The 12,601-nt window shown below is 39.6% G+C and overlaps 1 protein-coding gene across 4 annotated transcripts in view; it reads left to right on the forward strand.

The window, feature by feature from the left end:
* LOC143996476 (acyl-CoA dehydrogenase family member 11-like) overlaps positions 1-12,601 on the forward strand; it is a 116,333-nt gene that overhangs the window by 25,357 nt on the left and 78,375 nt on the right. For all 4 annotated transcript variants that reach the window (XM_077491538.1, XM_077491535.1, XM_077491536.1 and 1 more), the window contains one exon: positions 1,988-2,152. In XM_077491538.1, coding sequence (XP_077347664.1) covers positions 1,988-2,152 — 165 coding nt within the window. The remainder of the gene's footprint in view (positions 1-1,987; positions 2,153-12,601) is intronic.

Here is a 12,601-nt window from a genome sequence, read left to right on the forward strand (position 1 = left end):
ATGCGGTATTCTGTGTGTCTTTTCTAATTCACTTTAAATGGCAACCTAACACACATATACAGTGTGGCGAAAGACACATGAAAAAATATGTGAATGTATTTGTGCCTCGCTGCAAAGGAAAGAGGGTTGATGACTCCTGTCTTAAAGATATTCTATCATACTGCGCTCATGACTCTTATAATCTAGAGTCCATTTCCTCTGGTAAGTGGCCATCTAATATTATACGGTGGAAGTGCACCTGGGGGTTTCACTTTTTTATACCATATTCACTATCAAGGTGTTTTTTACATATATAATGAATACTTAATACCTTACATTCTACTTGGAATGATCTACTAGTTTCATGACTGGACTATATCACTTCTAATTGGATTGTAACATGTATGGGACTTTATTTCTTTGTCATTTTAGCGCAGCAATTTTCTGTTTGTATATACTGTAAATGAATGACAAGGCCGGGCTGGCGGACTCCTGCACGACCGCGTTTTTGTTTAGATTGTGACAGATAGCGGGGGAGAAGATCCTCTGCTAGCTGTCAAAACAGGGGATCAGGGGGAGCCGAGGCTGGTTCATCTTTAACATGTTACACCTTAAATATAGGTGTAACATGCTACAAAAAATGAACTTATTCTTTAAAGTGGTTGTAAACCCTTACAGACCACTTTGACCTACAGGTAAGCCTAGATTAAGGCTTACTTGTAGTTCCAAAAAATATCTCCTAAACCTAAACGGTATAGGAGATATTTGCAAAAAGACAGGCACCGCTGTCTACGGCCATTACTGCCATTAGTGGCGGCTCCAATCACAGCGCCGGAGCCACGACCCCCGGAAAGAAGATGGACGCTCCGTGGAAGAGGGGACAGCGGTGACATTGTTCGCTTCTTTGTCAAGTAAGTGACACATAATGGGCTACTGTGCGATGCATAGTAGCCCATTATGCTTTACCTTTGCAGGAAAACAAAGAGGAAGTAAACCCATCAGGGTTTACTTCCTCTTTAAGCTTACAGGTTTTTAAATGGATATTTTGTTCTGGTTTATTTAAATGTGTGTATTAAAGAAAAAAAAAAAAAAAACAGTACCTTTGACACTATCTTTCTCTAATTCAGTCTCTTTAATGATATATAAAAAAAATCAGGGAGTAGGAGTCATTCCTTTGACTCGTACATTAGTGCTTTGTAGTTTTAGTTTTTGTTTTTTTGTTTTTTCAGCAAAGCTTGTAAAGTTAGTCAGGTACACAAGTGAAAAGTAGCTCATCTGCTGGCTGGAAATGGTAATTATGAAATATTCATATACAATATTAAATTCTATGAAAGAACAATTAAACCAACAACATTCATTAGGTTGAGACAAGCTCACTATGTAAAAACATAATAGAAGTAATATTTTTACATGCCTAATTTACTTTACAAAGTGGTAAGTGTATATAGATTGTACGCTTAATCTAATTATTTTTTTCATGCAATGTCAGTTCAAGGCTATCTTAATTTAAAGCCTTTCTCCAGCAAATAAAAATCAACATTTCCTTCCACCCTCTAATTTTTGTATGGGGATGGGTTACTGCAGAGTATTTCTGATCTTTTTGCCACTCTTCTCATTGATGTCATTGGGTCTGTAATCAGTGCAGGACAAGTGGCCATGACATCAGGATGAAATTGGTTGCTGGAAAGAGGAAATTGGCTGTCCGCCCACATTCCAGCAAATGGTTTGCCTGCTGTCTAGGGACTGTGAAGTAATGTGACTATTACTGTGTTGCTATAGTAGTTCATAGCTTATGGAGGAAGAGGGGCCTTTTCACCTTGGGTCCTAGTCCCAGCATTGGTAAAAGTTAGGCTTTAACAGTGGGGAATATACAGTAGGTAGGTGCTTTTCTGGTTACTTTACTCTTATTGTATACCTGATCTTAACATTCAGCAAATGCACTATTCCAAGAGCTGGATGTAACGCTATTGTATGTCACAAGGCTTACTTTCTGTAAATCCATTTTTAGGTAACCACATGGAAGAAGCAGTATGAGCGCGTTGCACACACTGATATACCAGAAATGAGCCAGTTAGCTGACTGGCTTATGAATAACTTGCCAAGCAAAGACAATGAAGAGTGTCTTGTCCATGGTGATTTTAAGATCGACAATATCATATTCCATCCCACTGAGGTAAATTCTTTTGTAAAAAAATAAATAAAAAAATAAAAATAAAAAAAGGATATTCTAATCTTCAATATAAGTATTTAAAAAAACATGCATAATACAGGATGTGTATGAATAAAACTTGTCAACCTTTCATCGCAGTGGCATGACAGTACACCCATCATTGCTTCTAGTAAATAGAGCCCTGTACCAGGGTATTACAAGGTAGTACATAGTTAGGTGTTAGGGCTTATTAACACCGTACCGCATGTGTTTTTTAATAGTTTTTAAGTGTTTTTTTCCCCCTTTATTTTATTTTACTTATATATATTGTACATATAGTATGTATTTCTATGTGCTGAAGTGCTTTGCATTAAACAGCATGTTGTGCAAAGATTGCATGTGAAGTGTTGTGCAAACTCAAATATATAATGTGTATCAACCAATCATATACATTTCATATGGTGTGAAATATATCATAACTTATAAAGTGCATACCTATAGTGCAGTCCATTTCAGAAGGTGCAAATATATATCTCAGTGTGTAACAGTTCATTCTCCAGCAATGATGTGACTAAAGTAATCACTTATTTCCAACATAACATATATAAACCTCATTGTGACACCTTTGTGCCCCCAGAGCTCTTACCTCAGTGAGTAATCAAATACACTTTTTGATTACGAACCTAGCAGTGCTCAGGGCAATTTTCCATTGATCTCAGCCGGATTCCAGGTCTATCAGATGTGTTTGGATGTATAATGCCGCTTACACACGATCAGACTTTGACGGACTTGGTCCGACAGACTTTGCAGCTGAGGTCCGCCAGACTTTCAAATGAACAGACTTGGCCAAACACGATCACTTCAAAAGTCAGACGGATTCAAACGTGATGACATAGAATAAGGAAGTTCATAGCCAATAGCTGCCCTAGCATCGGTTTTAGTCCGTCGGACTAGCACACAGACGACCAGATTTTTCTACTGGACTCGAGTCCTTTAGAAATATTTGAAGCTAGTTTTATTTCTAGGTTCGCTGGACTTTTGGGAAGAAAAAGTCAGCTGGAGCCCACACACGATCGAATTGTCTGACGGATTCCAGTCCGCCGGACCAAGTCCGTCAAAGTCTGGTCGTGTGTACGCGGCATTAGGATACTGCTTGGTAGTGGTCCTTTTTAAGGCTGCATCCACTACTCACCATCCATATAGTAAGGTAAAACAAAGTGGTCTCCCATAGTGTAATAGGTAAAAAACCAAAGTATTTATTTAAAAAATAGTAACTCTTACATTCAATTTGGTAAAAAATGCTTGGTTATGTGCAAACACAAAGGAGCATACAGTTTTCCGACATCACTTCTGGTCTGGGATGCCCTACACGTTACGGCACATGACTTCATCAGGGTTACCGGATTGGTTGTGTTAGATGCCATTTCTCTGATATAGGCTGGAAATCATGTGGCCAACAGGGGCCATTTTATTGTGGTTCAGTGTTTATCGTAATTTAAACAAGACCAGTCACTGAGTTGTTGTAATGAATATATTTAGGACATTGATGGCTTTGTGTGTGCCAATAAGCATTATGCTCATATTCTACTATAAGGTTGGTCTGAAATGTTTCAATAGAGTACAATCCAATTGATGCTGTATGGAGTTGTAAATATTCCACATTGGTCACTCCAGAAGCAGTTAGAAATTTGGACAGGTGTGGAGGCAACATGGACTCTCATGGTACGGTATAAACTTACAACAATCAAATTTACAAAAATATATTATACACAAATACACACATCATAAAAAGCCTTCAATAGTAGATAAATTACATTAGATGCTACTAATCATGGAGCATCCACTTGTCTGACACAAGTTGGGAGAACACACATATATATATATATATATATATATATATATATATATATATATATATATATGATATATTAATGTTCCTGTGCTGTTACACGCAGAGATTTGTTCTTCCAGTTACCCACTCTACATGTTTTGGGGTTACTCCCTTCTTCAGGAGAATACAGTGGTGTGAAAAAGTGTTTGCCCCCTTCCTCATTTCCTGTTCCTTTGCATGTTTGTCACACTTAAGTGTTTCGGAACATCAAACCAATTTAAACAATAGTCAAGGACAACACAAGTAAACACAAAATGCAATTTGTAAATGAAGGTGTTTATTATTAAAGGTGAAAAAAAATCCAAACCATCATGGCCCTGTGTGAAAAAGTGATTGCCCCCTAAACCTAATAACTGGTTGGGCCACCCTTAGCAGCAACAACTGCAACCAAGTGTTTGCGATAACGTGCAATGAGGCTTTTACAGCGTCCTGGAGGAATTTTGGCCCACTCATCTTTGCAGAATTGTCCTATTTCAGTTACATTAGAGGGTTTTCGAGCATGAACGGCCTTTTTAAGGTCATACCACAACATCTCAATAGGATTCAGGTCAGGACTTTGGCTAGGCCACTCCAAAGTCTTCATTTTGTTTTTCTTCAGCCATTCGGTGGTGGACTTGCTGGTGTGTTTAGGATCATTGTCCTGCTGCAGAACCCAAGTTGGTTTCAGCTTGAGTACACGAACAGATGGTCGGACATTCTCCTTCAGGATCTCTTGGTAGACAGCAGAATTCATAGTTCCTTTTATCACGGCAAGTCTTCCAGGTCCTGAAGCAGCAAAACAGCCCCAGACCATCACACTACCACCACCATATTTTACTGTTGGTATAATGTTCTTTTTATGAAATGCAGTGTTCCTTCTATGCCAGATATACTTGGACACACACCTTCCAAAGAGTTCCACTTTTGTCTCATCGGTCCACAGAATGTTGTCCCAAAAGTCTTGGGGATCATCAAGATGTGTTGTGGAGAAATTGAGACGAGTTTTGATGTTCTTTTTGCTCAGCAGTGGTTTTCTCCTTGGAACTCTGCCATGCAGGCCATTTTTGCCCAGTCTTTTCCTGATGGTGGAGGCATGAACGCTGACCTTAACTGAGGCAAGTGAGGCCTGCAGTTCCTTGGACGTTGTTGTGGGGTCTTTTGTGACCTCTTGGATGAGTCGTCGCTGCGCTCTTGGGGTAATTTTGGGCGGCCGGCCACTCCTGGGAAGGTTCACCACTGTTCCATGTCTTCGCCATTTGTGGATAATGGCTCTCACTGTGGTTCGCTGGATTCCCAAAGCTTTGGAAATGGCTTTATAACCCTTTCCAGACTGATAGATCTCAATTACTTTCTTTCTCAATTGTTCCTGAATTTCTTTGGGTCTCGGCATGATGTGTAGCTTTTAAGGATCTTCTGGTGGACCTTACTGTGTGAAGCAGCTCCTATTTAAGTGATGCCTTGATTGTGAACAGGTGTGGCAATAATCAGGCCTGGGTGTGGCTAGAGAAATTGAACTCAGGTGTGGACAACCACAGTTATAGTATGTTTTAACAAGGGGGCAATCACTTTTTCACACAGGGCCATGATGGTTTGGATTTTTTTTCACCTTTAATAATAAACACCTTCATTTACAAATTGCATTTTGTGTTTACTTGTGTTGTCCTTGACTATTGTTTAAATTGGTTTGATGTTCCGAAACACTTAAGTGTGACAAACATGCAAAGGAACAGGAAATGAGGAAGGGGGCAAACACTTTTTCACACCACTGTATTAGGTCAGAAAATGATCTACAAGAAAGCATATATGGTATTTATCGGCGTATAACACGCACATTCCTTTTAAGAGGACATTTTCAGGAAAAAAAACCTTAAATTTTAAAGGCAGCTAAAATTTAAGTATTGGCATATGAATTGGCATATAACACTCACACGCTATTTGCACCCGATTTTCATAGTGAAAAAGTGAGTGTTATAGGCCAATAAATACAGTAAATCAAAAACACATAACCAATAACCAACCTTTACCGTATACTGTCATGCATCTTAAATTAATAAACATAGAGTCTAATATGCCCCTCATTATATCCCTCAATATTAAGGATTAAGCCCATGTGAAATGGTTGATTTTAGAGCAAAAAAAGAAACTCACCCACATAGCCGACACTTGAATTTGGGCGTCACAAGGCTGAAAATTGGCAATCTCCCGGGGCGAGGGGCGGGAACCAGGAAAAGTGAAATCACATAAAGAGACTGTTGCGTAAAAAAGAAAAATACTTTAAAAATAAAAAACTGATATTTAAAAAAAATCATAGGGTGGAGAAATCTATCTCACAGCCATCATAATTCAGATAATTAAATTCAAAGGATACAATCAAAGCATTTCAGTTGGTGATGCATACCTATGAAGTCTTCACTAAACAGTGCATGTAATTTGGGCGGGGAGAGAGTGTGTTATCAAAATGGATATTGTAGATTAAAATAGTCCAAAGAATCATCCAAAGCCACATATAGATTCTATGTAATATATGAAGAGCATTAAAGAAAGTTATTGTTAGAATGGTTGAAACATCTTAGCACCAATCTAATCCTAATGAGAGTAATCAAAAGAAACACCAACCTATCTGAGAGATCTCAAGGTATAATGTCAGGATCACATCAAGCATATTGGGTATACTCAATAGGGATCCAAGCTTCAAAGAATATTCACAATGAAATATTACACAGGATCTCAGACAAACACCAGATCCACCAGGATCTGTGGACAAACATATCATTAGAAGTGGTTCATACAGGAACACATCATAAGGGTCATACCAGCGCATATAACAGGATACATACCAGTCGATCAACTCCGCAGAATGTCTCTCCACCACCATGCAAACTGCAACAGGGAACATCTGAAAAACAGTTCCCCATAAATACCATAAGATACACCTGATTCCTATCCGTTGAGACGTCATTAGTGTGCACCGAGGAGCTGCAATATGACATCAACGGATACGACTCCAGACTGTGCATGTGCACATGCGTAGTACTGCACAACGATTTGTAACTGTGAAACACAAAAAACAAAAACGAGGCCCATCCACAAGTCTAATATCTGTGTGCGCCATCTAGTGGATCTAACACAGAAGACAAGAGGGTGTGGAATCACACACTCGCCCAGGAGAAATAGACCTCCAAAAACAACCGGAAGTCAGACATGGGGAGTAATGGCCCTTATTCACAAGGATCCAATCCAAGACCGAGGAATATAATTGAAGGATAAAGAGGGGATAAAGAATTTTTTAAATCTAAAAATACAAAATATATATTAAGCCATTAGATAGTATTAACTATGTAGGTTCAATATCAAAGTGTCCAGATAACCATTGTTTATATAAAATTCTAACCCTACAATATCGCAGTATCCAAAATTTGGAGTACCATAAAGCTAGAACCACTGACAGAATGGAAAGGAAAGAGAAGGGGGATTTTCTATAGAAAGAGCAAACAACAATTTTAAAAATGATTATATAATAAGAGACAGGGATAGTGCCATGAGGTCTTAAGGGATACCAATTGGTCCCATTGGATCAATGCCTACAAAAAGGGTCTGTAGGAGTTGACCTCATTAATCCCTGGGGGATTAAGAGCAGAAAGCTTTTCAATCCAGTAAATCTCGGCCCTTAAAATAGCATTGTCCCTGTCGCCACCCCTACGATTAGAGGAGGCAAAATCCAATACAAAATATTAAATCACTGAATTCTCAAATCTGTGATGTAAACCTATGTGTCGAGTGACTGGTGTCATAATTTTACCTCCACTGCAATAGTAAAGATGATCCCTCATCCTTAATCCGAGCTCATGAATGGTCTTGCCTATGTAAAATGCATGGCATTGACAAGTAATAAAATAAATAACTTCACGAGTAGCACAATCAGCATGTCATCTTGATTGGAACCATTGGCCATTAGGTAGATATATGCCAGCACCCTCACAGATCCATGGGCAGCGGCTACCTCTACCACAATGGTAGGTTCCCTTACAGAGGCGAGCTAAGGTCTCCGAATTAGGTTGGTAATGGCTGCTAGCCAAAGTATCACGCAGTGAGGTCACCCTCCTAAATACCAACTCCAGGGTAGAATTTACGTATTTAGCCAGGGTATAATCTTTGGCTAAAAGGTGCCAGTTATTAGAAATCATCGAACTTAAAGAATGTTCATGAGCAGAAAAACAGGTGATGAATTTCACTGTATTAATTTCAGTTTTGGAAATTTTTTTGAATAGAAGTTCAGCTCTGGGTCTTATTCTAGCTTTATTGAAGGCTTTCCTCAACAAAGTTCTATAATATCCCCTGTCAGATAGTCTTGCTCCTAAAAGATCAGACCGATGAAATAAATCTTCTTCAGATGAGCAATCCCTGGGAATACGCAGGTATTGCGCATATGGTATGCTTCTTTTTTTTTTTTTTTTTTTTTTATATTCTTTATTTATCAGAACATTTTTTTATCAGAAAAAATGTTTTTTCCTTCCAACAGAGTGTATTTTAAACATGTTCCACCAAGAAACAAAAAGAAGAAAAAGAACCTTATAATACATGTATGCTTTCAATCCTTAATTTCTTAGTAGTTTAAACCTATGCCATCATAGTATTAAATACCCCTCTGCTATCCCCCTCCCCCCCCCTGCCCACCCCCCCCTTTCCTTGCAGGATAACTGGTGGGTTTCCTCTTTGTGACCGTTGTTTCTAACCGGGTATTGTTTTCTTCTGAAGTTTATTGTGTAATTTCCTCCACATATCTCCAGGACGATTTAAATTCTTCCCACGATGCCCATTTATTTGAGCCTCCCTCTTCTACTATTAGGTCAGCATCCCCTTCGTTATGATTTTCTATTTTTTGTATTTCATTTATACGGAAAATCCAATCCGATATTTTAGGGCTCTCATTTTCTCTCCATTTTTTTGGGATTACGTTTTTGGCGGTGTCTAGCAGGATTGGAATTAACGAGGTTTTATATTGCTTTATGGGTTCGTCTGTCCCATGAAATAGGACCGTCCACGGATCTTCTCTTATTTCCTTTTTAGTTACAACTTTAATTATCTCTAAGATTTTTCTCCAGTATATTTTAATAATGGGGCAGTCCCACCAAATGTGGGCCATAGTCCCAGTTTTTTTACACCCGCGCCAGCAATCCGAAGATTGCTCTACTACATATTTGGCCATTTTATCGGGTGTCGCGTACCACCTTGCAAGGCACTTGTAGTTCGTTTCTATCAGTTTATTATCTACTACCCCCGAGTGAATTAATTTAAAAATCTTATTACGGGTTTGTGTGCTACATTGTGACCCCAACTCTGTTTCCCACTTTTGGATGTATGGCGGGTCCTCCAACTCGTCACCCTCTGAGAGAATCTTATATAAATGCGTTATGTTTTTTTTTGATTTTTCTCTCAGGCATAGCCGCTCCAAAGGTCTCAGTTCCTCTTCGCTACGAATTGGCTGAGGTAAGTTTGAAATGAAGTGGCTTAGCTGGAGGAACCGCCACACATCAATCTTCATAAGATCTGTGTCCGAACATAGTGCTTGAAATGAAGCTATTTTACCATTAACTAGTATGTCTTTTAATTGTGCGGTGTCTTTCCTTATCCAATTGCCCCCCACCTCCTGTTTACCCGGTGTGAAATAATCGTTTTCTTTAAGAAAAATCAGGGGTGAATTGTATCCCCACTTATTTTGTGAATGTGTTCGATCCCAAATCTTTAAAGCTAAGCGTGTTATCTCGTGTGCGTGTGGTCCAATGGACCTGAACTGTGGAGGATTCCATATCGTGCGTCCTAAAAGTGCTTGACTCATTGTGTTCTCTACACTCACCCACCTCTTTTCATTTGCCTCTTTCGCCCATTCAACTACTCGAGACAGAACCACTGCATTGTAGTATCTTTTTAGATCCGGGACAGCCAATCCCCCTTGTCTTTTCCCCCTGCTTAACACCGCCATAGCAATTCTCGGTTTTTTATGTTGCCATATATACTTCGAAATTAAATTTTTCATTAATCTAAAATAGGCCGAAGAGAGCGGAATGGGCAGCATTTGAAACTTATATATAATCTTCGGGATCAGTATCATTTTAACTGCATTGATACGCCCTAACCAAGAGAGGGGGCATGTTGAAATTTTTTTTATTTCTCTTTTAATTTCATCGAGTAAGGGGATATAATTATTCGTGAATATTTTCCTTATGGTGTCCGACAGATAAATTCCCAAGTATCTGATCTCCTTACGCCAGGGGAAGCGGAATTCTGCCCGAAGCTTCTCCTCTTCCTGGATACTGATATTGACATTCATAACTTCGGACTTGCCGAGGTTTATTTTCAAATTCGATATTTTGCCGAATTTTTCCAACACCCTCAGCAAGTTCGGGATCGTAATCCTAGGCTTAGTGATGAAAAATAGCACGTCATCCGCATAGGCGGCTAATTTATGTTCGTCCCCTCCCAGCTTGATCCCCGTTATGTCCTGATTTTTTCGGATATAAGTCAATAACGGCTCCAGAGATAAAGCAAAGAGAAGTGGGGACAGTGGGCACCCCTGTCTGGTACCGTTTCCCATTTGGAATTGAGAGGAGGATTCTCCATTAATTTTGACTGAGGCCTGCGGATGGTTATAGAGGACCTGGATCCATTGGATCATTCTCGGGCCTATACCCATAACTTCTAACGTTTCTATCATAAGTCCCCAGTCTACCCTGTCAAATGCTTGCTCTGCATCTATAGACAGGAATAGAGCTGGGGACCCGCTGTTTTTTAGGGCCTGGAGGAGGAGTAGTGCCCTCACCCCATTATCCCTGCCTTCTCTCTCGGGTATAAATCCGACCTGATCTGGGTGCACTAGTTCGCTCATCTTATTCTTTAGCCTAGATGCCAGTATATTGGCGAATAATTTTGTATCCGCATTCAATAATGCTATTGGCCTATAGCTTTAGCAAAGTAAATGATCCTTCCCTTCCTTCGGTATTACCGTAATTGAGGCCCGCAAAGCTTCTGCTTTCATATCGTATTTTGTGCCGAGCCCGTTCATATAATTACATAATCTTGGGACTAAGATTTCCTTGAATTTTTTATAGTAAATTATCGTGTACCCGTCCGGCCCTGGACTTTTGCCCAATTCCGTCTCCTTTAATGCTCTATAGATTTCCTCCTCAGTAATAGGTCTGTCTATATTATCTCTTTCGCTCTCTTGTAATTGGGGTAAGTTGGTATCATACAAAAATTCTTTAATAATTTCCTTATCCCCTTTTACACACCTCCCTTTTTGGCCTACATTATAAAGGGCATTGTAGTATTGTCTAAATACCTCCGCAATTTCCTTAGTGGTATGGACCATCTTCCCGTTCTTGTCCTGGATTTTATCAATAAAGTTAGTCCCCCTCCTCCCTTTTAACTGTCTCGCTAAATATTTGCCAGTTTTATTTTTCCCATAGTGTCTCTCTCTGACTCTCCCATCATGTGACCTCCTTGCTTCCTGATCCATAAGGTCCTTAAGTTCCTCCCTTTTATTAATCAAAAGGTGAAAAAGTTCCTGCTGTTGGACCTTTTGTTTTTTATGCTCTTGTTCTAATCTATGGACTTCTTTAATCAAGTTCTCCCTTCTCTGTATTTTAACTTTTTTTTTATTTGCGCCAATGGAGATGAGGATACCCCTAATATATGCTTTATGTCCTTCCCATAGGGAGGCACCCGAAGTGTCCCCTGTATCGTTCGTCGAGAAGTAGAATTCTAATTCTTTCCGGATTATCTCGATGGTATCGTTGTCCTGTACAAGATTTTCATTTAATCGCCAAGTAAAGGGTTGTCTGTACAGCCCTGGTATCCTCATCTTCATTGTCACGGGAGAATGATCTGACAGGGAGACTATTCCTATCCCTGTCTCTGCGACGTCCTCTAACAACCTGTGGTCCACCAATATGTAATCCAACCTGGAATACGTCCCGTGCACTGGGGAATAGAAAGAATAGTCCTTCGTTTTTTCATGTTGTGTCCGCCATGCGTCCACCATTTGATGTTGTTTCAGGCGATGTTTAAATATTTTCAGAGTCCTCTCATTCGTCCCCCTTGCGCGGGACGTACTGTCCATGGCGGGATCCATACAAAAATTAAAATCCCCTGCTAGGATTACATCACCAGATTTAAAATCTGCTAATCTTCGTAAGATCAGTTTCATGTATCCTAAGGGATTGTTATTTGGACAATATACATTAGCAAGAGTAAACACCCTGTTTCCTAGCTCTCCTTTGAGGAACAGGTATCGGCCCTCGGGGTCAGTCAGTCTGTCGAGTAGAGTGAATCGTGTATGTTTCTCGAATCCAATTGCCACCCCCTTAGCCCTCCTAATTGGGGAATCTCCGTAAAACCAGGTCGGGAAGCTGTCTGAATATAACTTAATATTCGAATCCTGGGATAGGTGGGTCTCCTGCAAGAATACCACTTCAGCTCTGCATTGATGCAGTTCCTTTAAAAGTTTATACCTTTTGTTTGGGGCATTTAATCCTTTTACGTTGTAGGATATAAAATTTACCTCAGTCGTCCTGAACTGGCTACTGGCATGCTTAATCTGTACCTAT

The sequence above is a fragment of the Lithobates pipiens genome, unplaced genomic scaffold (assembly GCF_037356315.1).
Source record: "Lithobates pipiens isolate NorthernLeopardFrog02 unplaced genomic scaffold, aLitPip1_a1.2 Scaffold_19, whole genome shotgun sequence".
NCBI lineage: Eukaryota > Metazoa > Chordata > Amphibia > Anura > Ranidae > Lithobates > Lithobates pipiens.